General features: G+C 46.8%; 1 protein-coding gene across 1 annotated transcript in view; it reads left to right on the forward strand.

Annotated features, from left to right (window-relative positions):
* The first annotated feature begins 4252 nt into the window (after positions 1 to 4252).
* LRIG1 (leucine rich repeats and immunoglobulin like domains 1) overlaps positions 4253 to 15606 on the forward strand; it is a 120291-nt gene continuing 108937 nt past the window's right edge. Inside the window, exon 1 of the mRNA XM_004267999.3 lies at positions 4253 to 4482. Coding sequence (XP_004268047.2) covers positions 4253 to 4482 — 230 coding nt within the window. The remainder of the gene's footprint in view (positions 4483 to 15606) is intronic.

Raw genomic sequence — 15606 nt, forward strand, 5'->3', positions numbered from 1 at the left:
TATTCCAGTAGCCAGAGATTGCACAATAAAGCATACGTCTCCCCACCTCCACCAAAGGGAAAATGTTGGGATGGGGAACAGAGAAATCTCCAAATTGTCTCTTCTTATATTCCATCTCTGGACTCGTAAGCTTCGTCTGTTACCTTGTCTACCCATCCTTGTCACTGACAGGAGTATTACGAGGAAGGAGTTAATGAGTACACAGCTTTATTTTCCTTGGAAGAGAGATACAAAACAGGCTCAAAGCAGGGCTGTCATCACCCTGCAAGTCTTCAGGGGTTTTATAGGTAATTATTAACCCTTTGTGGCATGCCTGGGGGAAAATACCCTCTATGCTGAAAACACCTACTAAGATTTCCCATCTATGGTATGTACCTGGACCCTCAATTTTTTTCAGAGTTAAAATTCAATAATACCTTAAAAATAAGCCTTCAATGTATGTCGCCCTAAACAGTTGATAAAGCCCCCCAGGTCCTATATCAAAATGGATCCTTCCTTAACTGTCTTAGTACTCAGGTCAGAAGTACCATTCTCCTTGTTTTCCATTTGAGAAAACTGAGGCTTAAAGAAAGGAAATAACTGGGCAAAGGTTTCATGGGTAACAAGGCTTGGCTAGAATCCAGGTCTTCTGAATACGGCCCTGGTGGTCTTTTCATGTACTGAACATGGTGTAAACTCTCTTCTCACAGAATGCATGTCTGAATCTCAGCATTCTTTAAAACCATCAAATATCACCACCTAGAACTGTCATAAACCACCATGATTCGGTCCCCTGGAATTTGTGTTAAAAAAAAAGTCCATGTGATCAATCTGCCTTCTTGTTATTTTGTCATTTGCTTGTCTCCTGCTTGGTCATTTCGGGCTATTTAGATTTGGGGTTTGTCTCTTTCAGCGGGTTTAGGATGATTAACTGCTAGAGCTTCTGTTTTTAAGAGGGAGCCCTGCAGTGATTTTTGAGGGGGATTTGAGTCCATGCTGGCCCCTGGAGTTTGGTGTCTGGTAGATTAAAATGAATGGGAAAACCAAAAACTCCCTGGATGACCCCTTTAAGGAAAAAGTCACTCTTTAAAATTGGGAAAATGGCAGTGGAGGAAAATGAGGACCCAGAATGCCCAAATCAACTGTCACTTGGTGCTGAATGGACCAGTACTTGCTCTTTTATAAGCAGGGACAGAGACTCCCTTAGAAACTTGCCCTTGTTGTCATTCAGGTCTTTGTGATTTTAGGTTGTGGCCACAGGTGAATTCTCCCCTGAGCTCTCCAAGCCCACACTCTCCTTTCAGTCACAAGCAGGTTGCTAGTATATGGGCAAACTTCCATACATGGTATGGGGAGCAGACATGACTTCATGCTCTGCTGTAGACGAGGGGAACTGCCAAGGCTCAGGCGCCCAGTCCCTGCAAGTGTTCCTGCGTTTTGGTATCCTTCTCTCTGGCTGCGTGGTAACCAGACCACAGGGGCTGATTTAGATTTGTGAGCACATATTTACCTTGCTGATTCTCAACTCCTATCCTCCTATCCTCCAAGGAAGCATCTCACAGGTGCACCCACAAGCATTTGGAGAAACATTTGACAATAAATTTCCATTTTACAATATCAATGATGGAACAAAGCTGAAAGATAATTTTAGGTCAACATCTCAAGGGGTTCAATGAGTTCATTTTATTTCTGCTGCAAATGCTGTTTCATCTGAGGTGGGGCAAGGCAGGTCTGACAGTTTCGTTTAAAGAAATGTTCGTGGGTATTTTGCATTAAATTACTGTTTTGTGTTCTTCGGTCTTGAAAAATTTAAGAAACCTTGACATAGCAGACTACACCAATTTGGGGTCATTTAAATCCCATCCCTCCTCTTATTACTATTATTTTACCGAAAGGCATTATAACAGAGATATACTGCTTCTTGTCCAGGTGGAAGGTATATGTTTAATGTGGATCACAAGTGAAACATAAAAGCTGGTTAAAGCCCTAGGTAGAATGGGTCAGGCGCAGCCTTTTTCTCATAGTGTTTCTTGGGAATCACATTTGGATTGATTTACACACATATTTGAGCATTGTATTGGGCATTACTACTGAGATCATGTGGAGGGTGGGGGAAGGGAGGAAGGGAGGAAGGAAGGAAAAAATGAGGGACCACTAGTTGACAGCATAATAAATCAGAAGTGGGAGGGGGATAAAGAGGGGAAGGAGGGAACAAAAAGAAAGGAAACCAGCAACCCCTTGGCTACCAAGCCCAAACCCAATTTTGGTTAAAGAAAAGAGGTGCTCTCATGACTGAGGGAAATTTTAACATCTCAATTAAAGCAACCCCTTAGAATGTGTCCAAAATGGGACAAAACCGTTAAAATTTTTTTTTTTTCTTTCAGAGGAACATCTCCCTTTCGTTTCTGTAACACAGAAGTCAGATTTCATTTGCTGGCACAGATGTTTTTCAACAGACATGACTTGCTTAATTTTCCTGACAATGTGTTCAGTTATGTTAGAGACTTGCATACTCTTGGGAAGGGGCATGAGACACCAGCAAACCCAAACGCGGATAGGAGCAGCTATATATCTTACTGTGCTAGTCTTTTAACTTTTGCAGTGTGTGTGTGTGTGTGTGTGTGTGTGTGTGTGTGTGTGTCCCCGCGCGGCGCCTGCTTTACTGTTTCAGTACACTGTCCTAACACTTGGTTACTATGTTCGGATCAGTAGGAGCCAAAGTTAGTAGCTTTGTAACAATTACTAGTTGCCTTTTTACTCTGTCTCTGAGGAGTACTCGATGTACTGCTTCTTGAAAACTGGCTTTAAAACGCTCTGATTTAAACAAACAAAGCAACCCCTTTGTCGAAGGCTGGAGTGTTTCCAGGAGTACCCTTCGATTCACCAGGACGGAGGTGGGTGTGGGACTGTGTACACCTTTGAGATTCGGTTTCTGCATGCAGTACACATTCATTTTGGTAATCGAGGACATATTGCTGGATTTAAGAGGTCAAAAACAAGTCAGGAGCCGAGAAGAGCTCCAGGTTGTGAGAGAGGAAGGCGGCCACCCGTAATAAAATAACTAAAGATGCCCCCATCAGTAGGAAATTAGTGAAGTTTTAAATCTACATCTTTGCTCCTAGTGGGCATCTGGAAAATGGGTGTGTAAACTTGCTGTCAATCGCTGGCCCTGTTTGCAGTCTGGGAAGGAGGGAAGAAACTTTGAGCCCAGACCGCTCCAAAGCGGGGGCTTTACCCTCTTTACCAACGTTCTTCCCTCCATTAAACGCAGAGGGAATACCTTTATTCCTCCTCTCCCCAGTGCGCATCCCCCTTCTCCATCATCAGTCAGCACGTCCCCTTTAAGAGCCGGAGGCCGTCTCTCCCTTTCTCCTCCCAGTCCCCCGCCCTTCACACCTTGGGTGGGAAAAGAGAGTGGGGCGGGGTGGCCCGAGAGGCAGGAGGGGCGGGATCATGGCGAGAGCTCCAATGGGCGTCCAAGCTGGCCGCCGTGGACCCCCGTCAGCCAATGAGCAGCAGGCGGGGGGCGGGGCGGGGCGCTGTTGCAAAGCCTCCAACGTGGGCCGGCTGGAGGCCGCGGGGCAAGAAGCCCAGGGGGTGTGCGAGGGCTAGCGGCCGGGGGCGGGGCCTCGGGGATCGGCCGGGGCTGCGCCCCGGGGAGGCGAGCTGCTAGCGGTTGATTGTTCGGTTGCGAAGTGTGCGGGGTTCTCGCAGAGCGGAGGAGCCGTGCGGAGCCCGGAACTGCGTGCGCGCGCTCTGTCTTCGGCGCTGGGACAGCGAGGCGCACCGGGTCTTTGGAGCAGTGCGGGGTTGGCCGCGCCGTCCAGCCCGGAGTCTGCAGCTGGACGCTCGTAGCGGCGAGGAAGATGCCCACGGGCGCAGAGCTCCGGCTGCGAGCCTGAGCGCCTTCCTCGCAGCGGCGGCGGCACTTGGCGTGCACGGGGACTCCGAAGCCCGGCCAGGAGCGCGGCGGGAGAACGAGGAGTGCCGGCCAAGCACCCTTTGCCCGGATCCGTGGCGTTCGCAGCGGGCACGGGCGGGTCGGCCCGGATGGGCGCGGGGTTCGCGGCCCCCTCCGGGCGCTGCGGAGCGGCTCGGGCACCGGGGGCCCGCTGAACGCCGGAGTCGCCGCCGCAGAGAGAACTTGTGCCGGCGACCATGTCCCGGCGCGGAGCCTAGTGCTGAGCGGAGCCCCCGCTGGCCCGCCCGCGCCTGCGGTCGACCCGGACCTCGCAGCCCCAACGCCGGGAGTTCGCTGCGCGCTCCAGACAAGATGGCGCGGCCGGTCCGGCGAGCGCTCGGGGCCCCGCGCCGCTCGCCTTGTCTTCTCCTCCACTGGCTGCTGCTGCTGCTGGTGCTACTTCGGCTGGAGCCCGCATCGGCCGCGGCCGGCCCGCGGGCGCCCTGCGCTGCCGCCTGCACTTGCGCTGGGGACTCGCTGGACTGCGGCGGGCGCGGGCTGGCGGCGCTGCCCGGGGACCTGCCCGTCTGGACGCGGAGCCTGTGAGTGCCGCCCTTTCCGTCCTCCCCGCGCCCCGGGACGCTGTCACTTGGGGACGGGGCGGCAGGGGTGTTTCCCCGGGAAAGGGGTGCGGATTGAGTTGCTTGTATGTGAAGTTGAATAAGCGGGAAAACTGTTCGCGTGGGATCGTAGTGGTGGTCCTTGGGGGTCCGGAGGAGAGAGGGCGTGCGTGCGAAGAAGTCGGGATGGGAAAAGTGTGCGTCTCGTGAGGATCTGGATGTGCGCGAGCGTGAGTCTTGGGGATCTGGAGGAGGAAAGTGTACCTCGTGGGGGGAAGGATGTGATCGAGCGTGGGACATGGGGTATGAAGGTGAGCGAGTGTGGGTCTTGAGGTTCTGGAGGAGAAGAAAGTGTCGTGGGGGTCTGGAGGTGAGTGAGCGTGGCTCCTGAAGGCCATCTGGGAGTTGGTGAGTGGGTGGGATTCTGGAGGTAAGAGAATGTGAGTAAAGAGTCAGGAGGTGAGGCTGTATGTCTGTGGGTGGAGAGTGGGAAACATCTGGAGGGGAGAGAGTGAGGAAGTCTGTCAGGGGGTCCCCGGGTGTTTCTTTTTTTCCCTTCTGTAACCCAACTCTCTGTTGTCTGAGCTGTTTGGCCTTCCAGTGGGTAATGAATGAAGGTGACTTTTGCCTCCAGTCTTCCATTTACATTATTTATTAGTGAGAGTGTGTGTAGCCGCCTCCTCATCTCCCCGGGACCTTGGTGGCCCGACTTGGCTCAGGCCCCGGGGCAGAAGGACATCCTCTGAGCCCTTCCCTGGAGGACCCCCTGAGTTATCGGGCTTTGAGAGTTCCTGGAGATCTGTGACTGCTGGAAGTTGGTCCTTTTCCACCTGGTTGGCATTTTAGGGAACTGTGTTCCAGACCCTTCCTGTCTGTTCCCTAGGGGACCCATTGGGCTTGACGATCCAGTGGAGTGGGGCCCATCCTCTAGCATTTCTCCTCTATAAACGGTGCAAATTAGTTTTGGAGTATTGCTACTTTGGAAGAGAGTGCCAGACTCTGGGTTGATTTAAGCAGAGTGTGTTTTACCCGCAAGAGGCTCTTTTCTGTGCTGTCCAGATTTTGGCCTATCTGGACTTGGTGGGACACTTCTTACAGGAGGTTTGGCAGGAAAACAACACCACCACCACATTAGATTTCTGTAAACATGGTAGAATGTCATAGGCTTTAAAAATTTCTGACAAATCTAGTCCATGAGTCAAAATGCTGTCCAGTTATCAGTAATTAACATCTCTGCAGAACTGTTAGTACCTTCCAGAAGAGGCCTAGGTTGAATAGTTCTGCTTTTCAGTTGAATAATTGGACATCTTTCCTAGAATATAGAAGAGGCACAGTAGTAACCTCAGGCGGGACATTCACTGTTCAAAAAAGAGAAAGAAAACTGGTGACACCGGTTTTAACCAACACCTGTGGCTTGATCTAAGAACATGTGGTCTGGGAATCTGGTTGCCGTGAAGGGAAAGAAGGGAAGTTAATTCCTTTCTGACGTGAAGATCCTGTACCTTTGAGAGCGGGGCACAGATCTTTAACTTGGACCACGCTGCACATGGGTCACTAGTGATCAGTCCTACAGAGTTCCAAAACTGGACCGTTGACTTATGTGTAGGATTTCTCTTCAGTATTCTGCTGTTTCTTTGGAATCCCCTTAGGGAAGACCAGTGATCAAGGTGTGGGTTTTAACACAGGTGGTGGCTGTGTAAGGTAGTGGGAGATAGAGCCCAGCGTTGTCATTAGGTAGTATTGTATTTAGTTGTGGTAGTCTTGGGTATTGTGGGTTTTCCTTTACATACTCTTAGTTTTTTAAAAAGTTAAATCATGTGGGTGGGATCAGACTAACATCTTAGGTGTTCACCTGTTGGAAGACTGACTCCCAATGCCAGGTGTCAGTGGCATCGTGGGGAAGGCACTTAGTTCAGAAGTGGTGGCTTCCTGGAGAGGACAGGGTATCCTCTGTTTTCACTTTCCTGTGGCCACAAGATCCACTTTGCCTTGCCCTTTAATTTCTGGAGCAAAACTACTGGTTGTTTGGAGGGCTTTCTGTCTGCCTAAGGAGTGACATTTCACAAGTCATAAATACCTTTAAAATTGCAGTCTTTTCTCTTTTCCTCACACAGTTGATGATTAGTAAATACCACACTGGCTGTTTTGAGCTTCAGTTAGGCTTGATTATACTGATGATGGTGTTAACGGATTCGATTTTAAGATATGAGTAGTATGGCTTCTGGTTAGTATGTGGCAATGTGGTATTCAGTACAGAATGTATATCCTTTGAAAAATGTTTGTGAAGTTTTTTTTTTCTGATTAAAGAAAAAGCAAGCAAATGTGTTTTTATTTTTCCCTAGACTTCAGATTTCTCCATTTAAGTCATTAGTCTTAGTCTAAATTTTGCATCAGGATATTTATATCTTTTATATTCCTGGCTATGATTCAGGAAGACTTTAGGGGAGAAAGTCTCTGTCTATAATAGAATAAAATACCTTATAGTTTCACCACGTTTACACCCTCCGAGTCCATTGTGTCTAGAAAATGCTTTGAGCTAGTTTATAACCCCATGAACTAGATTTACTGCAGCTAGTTCAAACAATTTCAGGCTGTGGGTTTGAGATAGAAGGGGACCTGTGGCTTTATGGAATTTTTTTTTTTTTTTTTTTTTTTGCTTTTGTAAACAGTGCATCTAATTTTGGAGTTGCTCCTAAGCCCCGCATAAGGAAAGTAAAACTCTTTAATAGTGGATGTAAATGCGGTTTGAATAGCAGAACTGGAATGGCGCTGGGAGAAAGGAAAATACGTTCATTCCCAGGGCCTGAGGATAACTTATTCAACACAATAACTTATAGTTGTAGTAGTTGAGCCATTACTTGAGTTTGCCGTCCCATTACGTAGGTGCGATTGGCCTTGTCCAACCAGCACATTCATAAAATAGCTCCCAGCACTGCCACTCCCTATTCCAACTTCCCAGAACCTTAGAAGAAGTTGAACTTCTTAGAACTCAGATGTTTGCTTTCTTTGAAATTATTTTGGAGAGCATGGCTTCAGAAGCTGTTTAAGACGCGTTAAACACAATGTACCCTAGACTCTTGTCTGTGGCATGAAGTTGAGCACAGTATTGCTTGCTTACAGGGTCTGGCAGCTAGCTCAATGATGGCCTAATGGGATTGTGATAGGAAGGCAGGCAGGCCCTTGGAGGAGGAACAAATGATTCTCCTTCTCAGTGTGGAAGGAAGATGACATGGCATTCGGAAGCAAGGACATCCCTTAAAGGTCACCGAGTGTGGTTATTCTGAGTCACATTAAGACAACTGTATTGATTTGGGTCTCTTTGTATTTTGTCTCCCTTCGTGTTTGCAGTACCGAACCTGGGTGACTTAATCGAACCTCTGTTGGTTTGGGCACCAAAGTGGTGCTTATGACTACATTAGAAAATAAACGCAGGTCCCTTGGTGGTTGCCATTGTAGTTGGGAAGCATAGAGGGCCTTTGTCTTTCAAATTTTACAGCTGTGCTGGAAGGCCCAGGTGTTGGGGTGTTGTGAATTAAGGGTTTGGAAAATATTTTCCATCCTGTTTATGCAAATTAGATTTAAAGTGCAGATGACCAAATCGTTCCAGAACCTAAGCTGAGATTCGTGTGTGTGTGTGTGTGTGTGTGTTTTTAAGAAGTAGATTCTTGTCTGGATTACCCCGAGGTCTTCTCTTCTGCCCATTTTCCTCTTTGAGTCTCGGTATCACTTAAGAAGAACTCAGCAGACCATGAGCATCTTCCGATTGGTGGGGGTGGGCAAAGCGTTTTTCTGAATAGGGACCCTTTCGAACACAGGGTAATGGGCAGAGAGAAAATCTGAAAAGTGCAAGTGCTTTTAAAGTTTTGGGCAGCTTTAATCTGAGCTCAGAGTCCTTTTCTTTGCAACAAGTGTCACAAGCCTGGCCTCAATTCCCCTGCATGATGGAGCACTTATCTGTTAAGAGTTTTCTGACACTTTTTTTGAGTTAAGTGGAAGTCTGGGAAATGAAATTGGTTGCCTTTTTAAGGGACAGGATTTAAGTCCCTCTGATATGAAATTATGGCCGTAAAATCTAATTTTTGAGGACTGTGAAATTAGGAAGTGCTGGGAGACCCCCAGGGCCCAATACAAATGAACTGTGTTGGCCCATGGTGCCTCTTGCCTTTAGGGTACGTCAGGGCTGTTCTTGCTCCTCCTTTCCAAGGGACTGTGTTAAAAAGCGTGCTTTCCTTTTCCGGAATTACACTGGGTCACCAGATTTCCCAACCTTTGGACTTTTGAATGTATTGTCGGCAGTAATTCTTCATCTCCAGAAAGATGACGATTCTGTGCGGAGTAATGAGAGCTGGTTCCCAGTGGATGTCCGGATGCGCGGGCCCGCCAGCCCTGCTCCAGGGGCCGCAAGTTTCTCTCCCTGCCGTGTTAATGCCTTGGCCTGAGTTCCCCACGCAGCCTTCCCTGAGCACGTTGGGATGGCCTCTGGCTGACCTTTTTCTCTCCCTCAAACACCACGCTCACAATGAAAGGGCCTCTCCCCCATTCTGCAGAGGTGTCTCCCTGGTGCAAAGGCTTTTCAGCATCTTCTCTTTCAGAGTGGACAGGAATGCGAGAGAGCTACTAGGGTTTTGTGTGACTTAACAATGCCCCCGGCCCAGTTCTGTGCACCTGCTGTAGCCCGGAAGGTCTGTTATCCGGGAAAGGAGGTTGTTTAAAATAGCCATTGGTTATTTTAAAAGTGACACCAGAGAGGGAAATCTGGGAAAGGGATTCGTAGAATTGAAAGTCGCTCAATAAGCAGTCAGGGATGTTTGTGGTACCAAGGTCGTTGGCTTAAAACTCAAAGGGATTCCTCTGACGTACCCCATAAGTTGAAAGACTTCAAGTTTCATGAGCAGGTCTGATTTTCAAGGACTTGTGAATGAGTTTGGTGATATTAACTCATTGGGGACCTTCCCCCTCCTCAGCAACTGCAACTTGAAACCCTGGGGGTCTTTTAGAGCAGGGCTCTGGGCTGTGTTAATATTCAGAGCTGTTTACAATGGATGCAGTTTCAAAGGCTGAAGGCATTGTTTTGAGACAGGAGGGAGGAGAGGTGGGAGGAAAGTCCCCAGGCAGAGGAGGGGAAGTATCTAAAAATCTCCAGTGTTCCCTGGCCGGTGGCGAATTTAGGAACCGTTAGCGGGGTTTTTTAATGACTTAAGCATGGCATTGAACCTGTGGGTCCATTCCATCTACCTCCCGGCTTCAGTTCATGGTGTCTGTCAGTAATGTGGCTGTCTTCTGCCCATTAAAGTGTAGGAATCCGTCAGAAACTCAGATCTGTTTTTATGTCCTCACGGAAAGAAGTAGGACTTTGAAGACCAGAGGTTAAAATTTTCACAATAGTTAACCCTCTTGGAGTTATTTTTTTCTGTATAACTGCAGGGTTTAGAATAGTAGTCCAGACTTACCTAATAATTGGCCAATTGTAGGACTAAGGCTGAGAAATTTTCTACTGAGAACCTGATAGACGATTGTTGCCATGAAGCAAAATTAATAGTTAAATCAGGATTACAGAAAAAATGAATATTGTGATTTGTCTGTGGTCTAATTGAAAGTTGCCAATTTGTACCCTGGTTTTGTTTTTTTATGGGCTTTTTTTTTGGTGGGGGCATGCTTATGAATTTTTCTTAGCCAAAGGCTTTATGCTTTAGTATAAACATACTATACTAGTATGTTTATATAATTTAATACTTTACGTGTGGTTTCAATATAAGTACTTTACGCATAATCTTCTGAAACGCAAGCTATAAACCCAGTCTGCTTATAAAAGTCGCTCGTTTTTTTTAAAAAGCTGCTTCCCTATTTCCCTGGGTTTCATGCTTTTCATGTCCTGCCTTCAGGTGTTCTCTTTGTCCTCTGGGTGGGCCTTTGATGCCCGATTGCACCCTGGGTCTTGGGTTGGGTTATTGATGGGGAAAAGAGCCGGTGAGGGCAAAGCTTTCCTTCAGTCTTACTCTGTGAATTATTTGGGTGCCTCATCCCTGCTGGTCACACCCAGTGCTCACCATTCACTAGGGAGTAGTGATGAAGAGATTGGAAATTATTTCTAGGGTCCATTCCTGGCTCCACCACCCTACAGCTGTGTGTGTGATTTGTGGCGAACCTCTTCCCTTTGTCTCTCAAAAGGGGATCATAATATTCTATCTTAAGCTGCTGTGAAGACTAAGTTAGGTGACACGTGTATTCAGCCCAGTCCAGTGTGAATCAGTCACCTCAGGCTGAGGCCCCAGTCACTCACGTTTTGCATCCTCTCATGGCAAGTCTCTCCAAGTCAGAGTTCCTGGTGACAGAGGCTTCCTGGGAAAAGTTTACTCTTCTGATAATGAAGATCTCTTTTGGCGTAAGCAGGTGGCAGGGCTCAAAACCCAAACAGCCTTCTGCCGTGAAGTTTTTGGTGGTGTGTATAGAGTGAAACTTTATGTGCCCTTGGGAAGCTCAAGACAAATTCAGGGGGGAAGCTATGAACAGTTGCAAAAAATTAGATGAATTATGCAATTAGCAAAAATGATTGAGGTGGTTTATAAATGTATTCCAGTTGTGCAAATACTTCTGTCTACTGAACATTACCCTTCTGGGAGGTGGGGTATGGGAAGGAGGCCGGGAAGTGAGAGGCCCTTAAACTAATAATTTTATCCCATTATTTCCCAGGGTTTCATTGAAACTGAGCCCTATGAGATGCTCTGTCAATTGCTTGGAAACATGCAGATGTGCTCTTCCAATCAAGGGTTAGGTTGCAGGCTGGGGCCGGCTGAATCCTGCGCTGTACCCACTTCTCTTTGGAAATGTTTGGGGGAGGAGGTGTGAGGGGAGATGATTGTGGGGTTGTGTGCAGAGAGCTGGAGAGCTGTGACATTTTTCGTTTGTTTTGGTTTGTTTGCCATTGTACAGTAACTTTGTAGGGGACACGGGCAGTGAGCACAGGGTCATCTGAGGAATCTGGCAAGGATGCCACCTGAAAAGCCATTTGCTTTTGCTCATGCACCTGTACCTGCATCCCTTCCCCCGTGAATGGCCATGATTCACAGCCTTGCCCACATGAACGGCTACGATTGTTTGCATCTTTATTACTATTTAATCTAGCATAACCGGTAAAGCCCATTGTGTGAACAACCAATCCGTTCATCTCTGCAAGTCCTAATACATCTTGGTTTCCTTATGAACCAGGATGCAGGTTCCAATCACTGCTTGTTCAGTTTATTTTGGCAAAAGGTGGAATTCAGAGAGTTTAAAGAAAGCATGGCCTGTCTCTTTTTAAGCACTTTGCATTGATTATTCATTAAACTTTTATGGTGCCCAGGTCTCTAATCTTTTATGATCTGCAAATATTTTTTTTCTCAAGTTGTCTTATTATTAGGAAGAAAATGAATGGAATGGGTGAGGGTTTGCCCTGCAGTAGAGTTGCCTAAATGATAAGAAACAAGATAATGGGGGGGGGGTTTTTTGCTGATTAAAAACAAATCACACAACTTCATCTTCTAAGACTGCTTTATACAGCATTTATAAAGTGTCACCCTCCCCCACCTCCACTTCCTCACTTCCTGTCCTTTGCTCCTTCCACCAGTTTATAATTTGCCATTCAAGTAATGTGGCGCTTATCTTGGCCAGGACATACGTTGCACTGATAAATTCTTTCTCGCTGGTTTACCGTACTTGATGATAGCCTGTTAGATACAATGAGAAGAATTGAGCACTTTAGAACTGGAGAATGGATAATCTCACTTTAGTTCCAAATTTTGTAGTGGCCTTGCTCTTCGTTTGAAAGCATTTGTACCCCCAGCAGTGGCACTTTGGGCTGGATGAAAAGACAGTGACACACGGGGCTCTGCCTGGGGAGTGACAGCTACTCACTGACTGGCAGTTCCCCCTCCCCTCCCCCCTCCTCCCCCTTCCCCTCCCCCTCCCCCTCCCTCCCCTCCCCCTCCCCTCCCCCTCCCCCTCCCCCTCCCTCCCCTCCCCCTCCCCCTCCCTCCCCTCCCCTCCCCTCCCCTCCCCCTCCCTCCCCTCCCCTCCCCCCTCCCCTCCCTCCCCTCCCCTCCCCCTCCCCTCCCCCTCCCCCTCCCTCCCCTCCCCTCCCCTCCCCTCCCCCCCTCCCCTCCCCTCCCCCCTCCCCCTCCCTCCCCTCCCCTCCCCCCTCCCCCTCCCTCCCCTCCCCTCCCCCTCCCTCCCCTCCCCTCCCCCTCCCTCCCCTCCCCCTCCCTCCCCTCCCCCTCCCTCCCCTCCCTCCCCTCCCCTCCCCCACCCCTCCCCCACCCCTCCCCCCTCATCTCCCCCCTCATTATTTATTTTTGGCTGCATTGGGTCTTCTCTTGCTGCGCCTGGGTTTTCTCTAGTTGTGGCAAGCGGGGACTGCTCTTCTTTGTGGTGTGTGGGCTTCTCATTTCAGTGGCTTCTCTTTGTTGCAGAGCGTGGGCTGTAGGTGCACGGGCTCAGTAGTTGTTGCTCCCGACATGTAGGATCTTCCCAGACCAGGGCTCAAACCCGTGTTCCTTGCATTGGCAGGCAGATTATTAACCGCTGTGCCACCAGGGACGTCCCACAGCTTCTCTTTCTAGTGAGGGGAAGATCTGAAAAGTCTGATTTAAAAAGAAAAAAATTCTGAATTAATGGAACATTAGATATGCAGCCAAGAACTTAAAAAACTAAGTCACTTATGTTGGTATAGGGTGTTTTTTCTTACCTTTTTATTAGGGAGATTACAGGCATCTACACAAGGGGACAGAATAATGTAACGCATTTTATGTACCATCCCCCAGCGTCAACAAATAGCCGCTTATGGCTCCTTTTTATTAAATTTTTTATAAAATTTTTAAAAGTTACTTTCCATTTACAGTTATTGTGAAATATTGGCTATAATCCCTGAGTTGTACAATACGTCCTTGAGCCTATCTTGTACCCAGTAGTTTGTACCTCTCATTCCCCCACCCTGTATATTGTCCCCCCCCCCACAACTGGTAACCGCTAGTTTGTTCTCTAAGTCTGAGTCTGCTGCTTTTTTGTTATATTCCTTAGTTTGTTGTATTTTTTAGATTCCACGTGTAAGTGATATCATACAGTATTTGTCTTTCTCTGTCTGACGTATTTCACTGAGCATAATGCCCTCCAAGTCCATCCACGTTGCTGCGAATGGCGAATTTCGTTCTTTTTTGTTGCTGAATAGTATTCCAGTGTGTGTGTGTGTGTGTGTGTGTGTGTGTGTATGTATCACATCTTCTTTATCCATTCATCTATTGATGGGCACTTAGGTTGTTTCCGTATGTTGGCAGTTTAAGTAATACTGCTGTGAACATTGGGGTGCATGTATCTTTTTGAATTAGTCTTTTTGTTTTTTCGGATATATACCCAGGAGCGGGGTTGCTGGGTCGTATGGTAATTCTATTCTTAGTTTTTTGAGGAGGCTACATACTGTTTTCCACAGTGGCTGCACCAGTTTACATTCCCACCAGCAGTGCACCAGGGTTCCCTTTGCTCCACACCCTCTCCAGCTTTTTTTATTTGTGTTCTTCTTGATGATAATGGCTCCTCTTGTTTGAGCTATGCCTTAATACACTTGTCCCCTTCCATTTGGAAACGGATCCAAGCATATCACTTCATCTGTAAATGTATAGGTTTTTAAAAATGAAGATATAAGTATCTTTTGAGAAAATTTCAATTTCATTTCATTCACTGTGGGGTGGTTTAAAGAAATGTGAACTTGGACAGCCTTGGGGAAAAAAATCAGCATTTATTTTGAGTCTGTTTTTTCCAAAGGGAATTGTGGTAAGCTATACATTTAAAGAATGTTTATTGAGTGCATACTGTGTACACTCTTAATTTATATGTTCTCAGAATACAGTTTTTCTCTCTCTCTTGTGGGAGGTACTTAGTTCTTTTGTGCTAGAGTCCTTTGCCAGAAATGTGTAATTCTGAGGAACTCTCATCTCTCCCCATGTAGCTCTTAATTGGGCGGTTTCTACTATGCTGTTAATTGTTGATTAGAATCCTTTAGTGAACAAACATAATTCCGAATGGGTCATTTAAAAAGTGATATTTCAGATATTGTTGGTTAATAGAGGGGTAATTAGCCATTGGTTGTAGTTAAGTCATGAGTCTGAATTGAGTTAACTATTGTTTACTTTGTAAGGCCTGACCCTCCAGCTGTGGCTACTTGAGGCTGCTTTAAATAGAGTTGGAGGCACCCTGGAAGAAAATCCCCCAAAAGCAAAGAACTACAGTCCTGGAACCCTCTGTGCTTGATTTAAACTTCACACAGATTTGAAAATGCTTTTCTTCAAGTAGCTGCAGAATGCTTTGGTTTTGTTTTGTCAAAGTCCATAGTTTAATTTCTCCGCAGCCTGTTACTTTGTTGGTTAGGAGAGCCTTTTAGGACAGATTTCATGGTGGTTGCAGCTTAATTAGGAATCCAAATGGGAGTTACATAGTCATTCACTTTATCAAAGTCTGTGGAATGATTTCCATATTCTGTTTCTGAAAATCGAATTCTGTGTAGATTATGTAGTCTTCGTTGGTTTTAAATGCTGTCCAACACGGTCAGGTTAAACTCATGGTTGTTTTAAGCTTAATTAAATTGATATCATATTTGATTAGATACCATCTTACGTGGATACTGTGTTTAGGAAAGTGGAAACACAGTCCAAAGGGTTTAAGAAAGATTTAACAGGGGAGGAGGTGCAGGGTGGGGGGTACTTAGAATTGAGAAATTCTGACTGAGTTTAATTTCAGTTTTGTAAGTTAGGAGAAATTCATTCTTTCATCTGATTTCAGCAGTGTGATACCTTGGTCCAGCAACATGCATCTTGCTTATATTTTAATTTTTTTTTTTTTAATTAAAAACATTTTTTTTTTCCTGTGATTTCCTCCCTCCACCTGGGCTGGTGTGAGTCTCTGGCACACAAGCTCCCAGTGCTTGCAAAACTTATAAACAGCCAGAAGAGCTTGTTGCTTCCAGGAAGTTGGTTGTTGATCCAGCAACGTGATGGATGCAGAAGCCGCAGCTCAAATGGGATGGGGTTTCCTTTCGTCTTGGGAGGAGAGGAGATCCAGAAAGCGATCTGAAATGTTCTATAG

This window comes from Orcinus orca, chromosome 10, assembly GCF_937001465.1.
Source record: "Orcinus orca chromosome 10, mOrcOrc1.1, whole genome shotgun sequence".
Lineage (NCBI taxonomy): Eukaryota > Metazoa > Chordata > Mammalia > Artiodactyla > Delphinidae > Orcinus > Orcinus orca.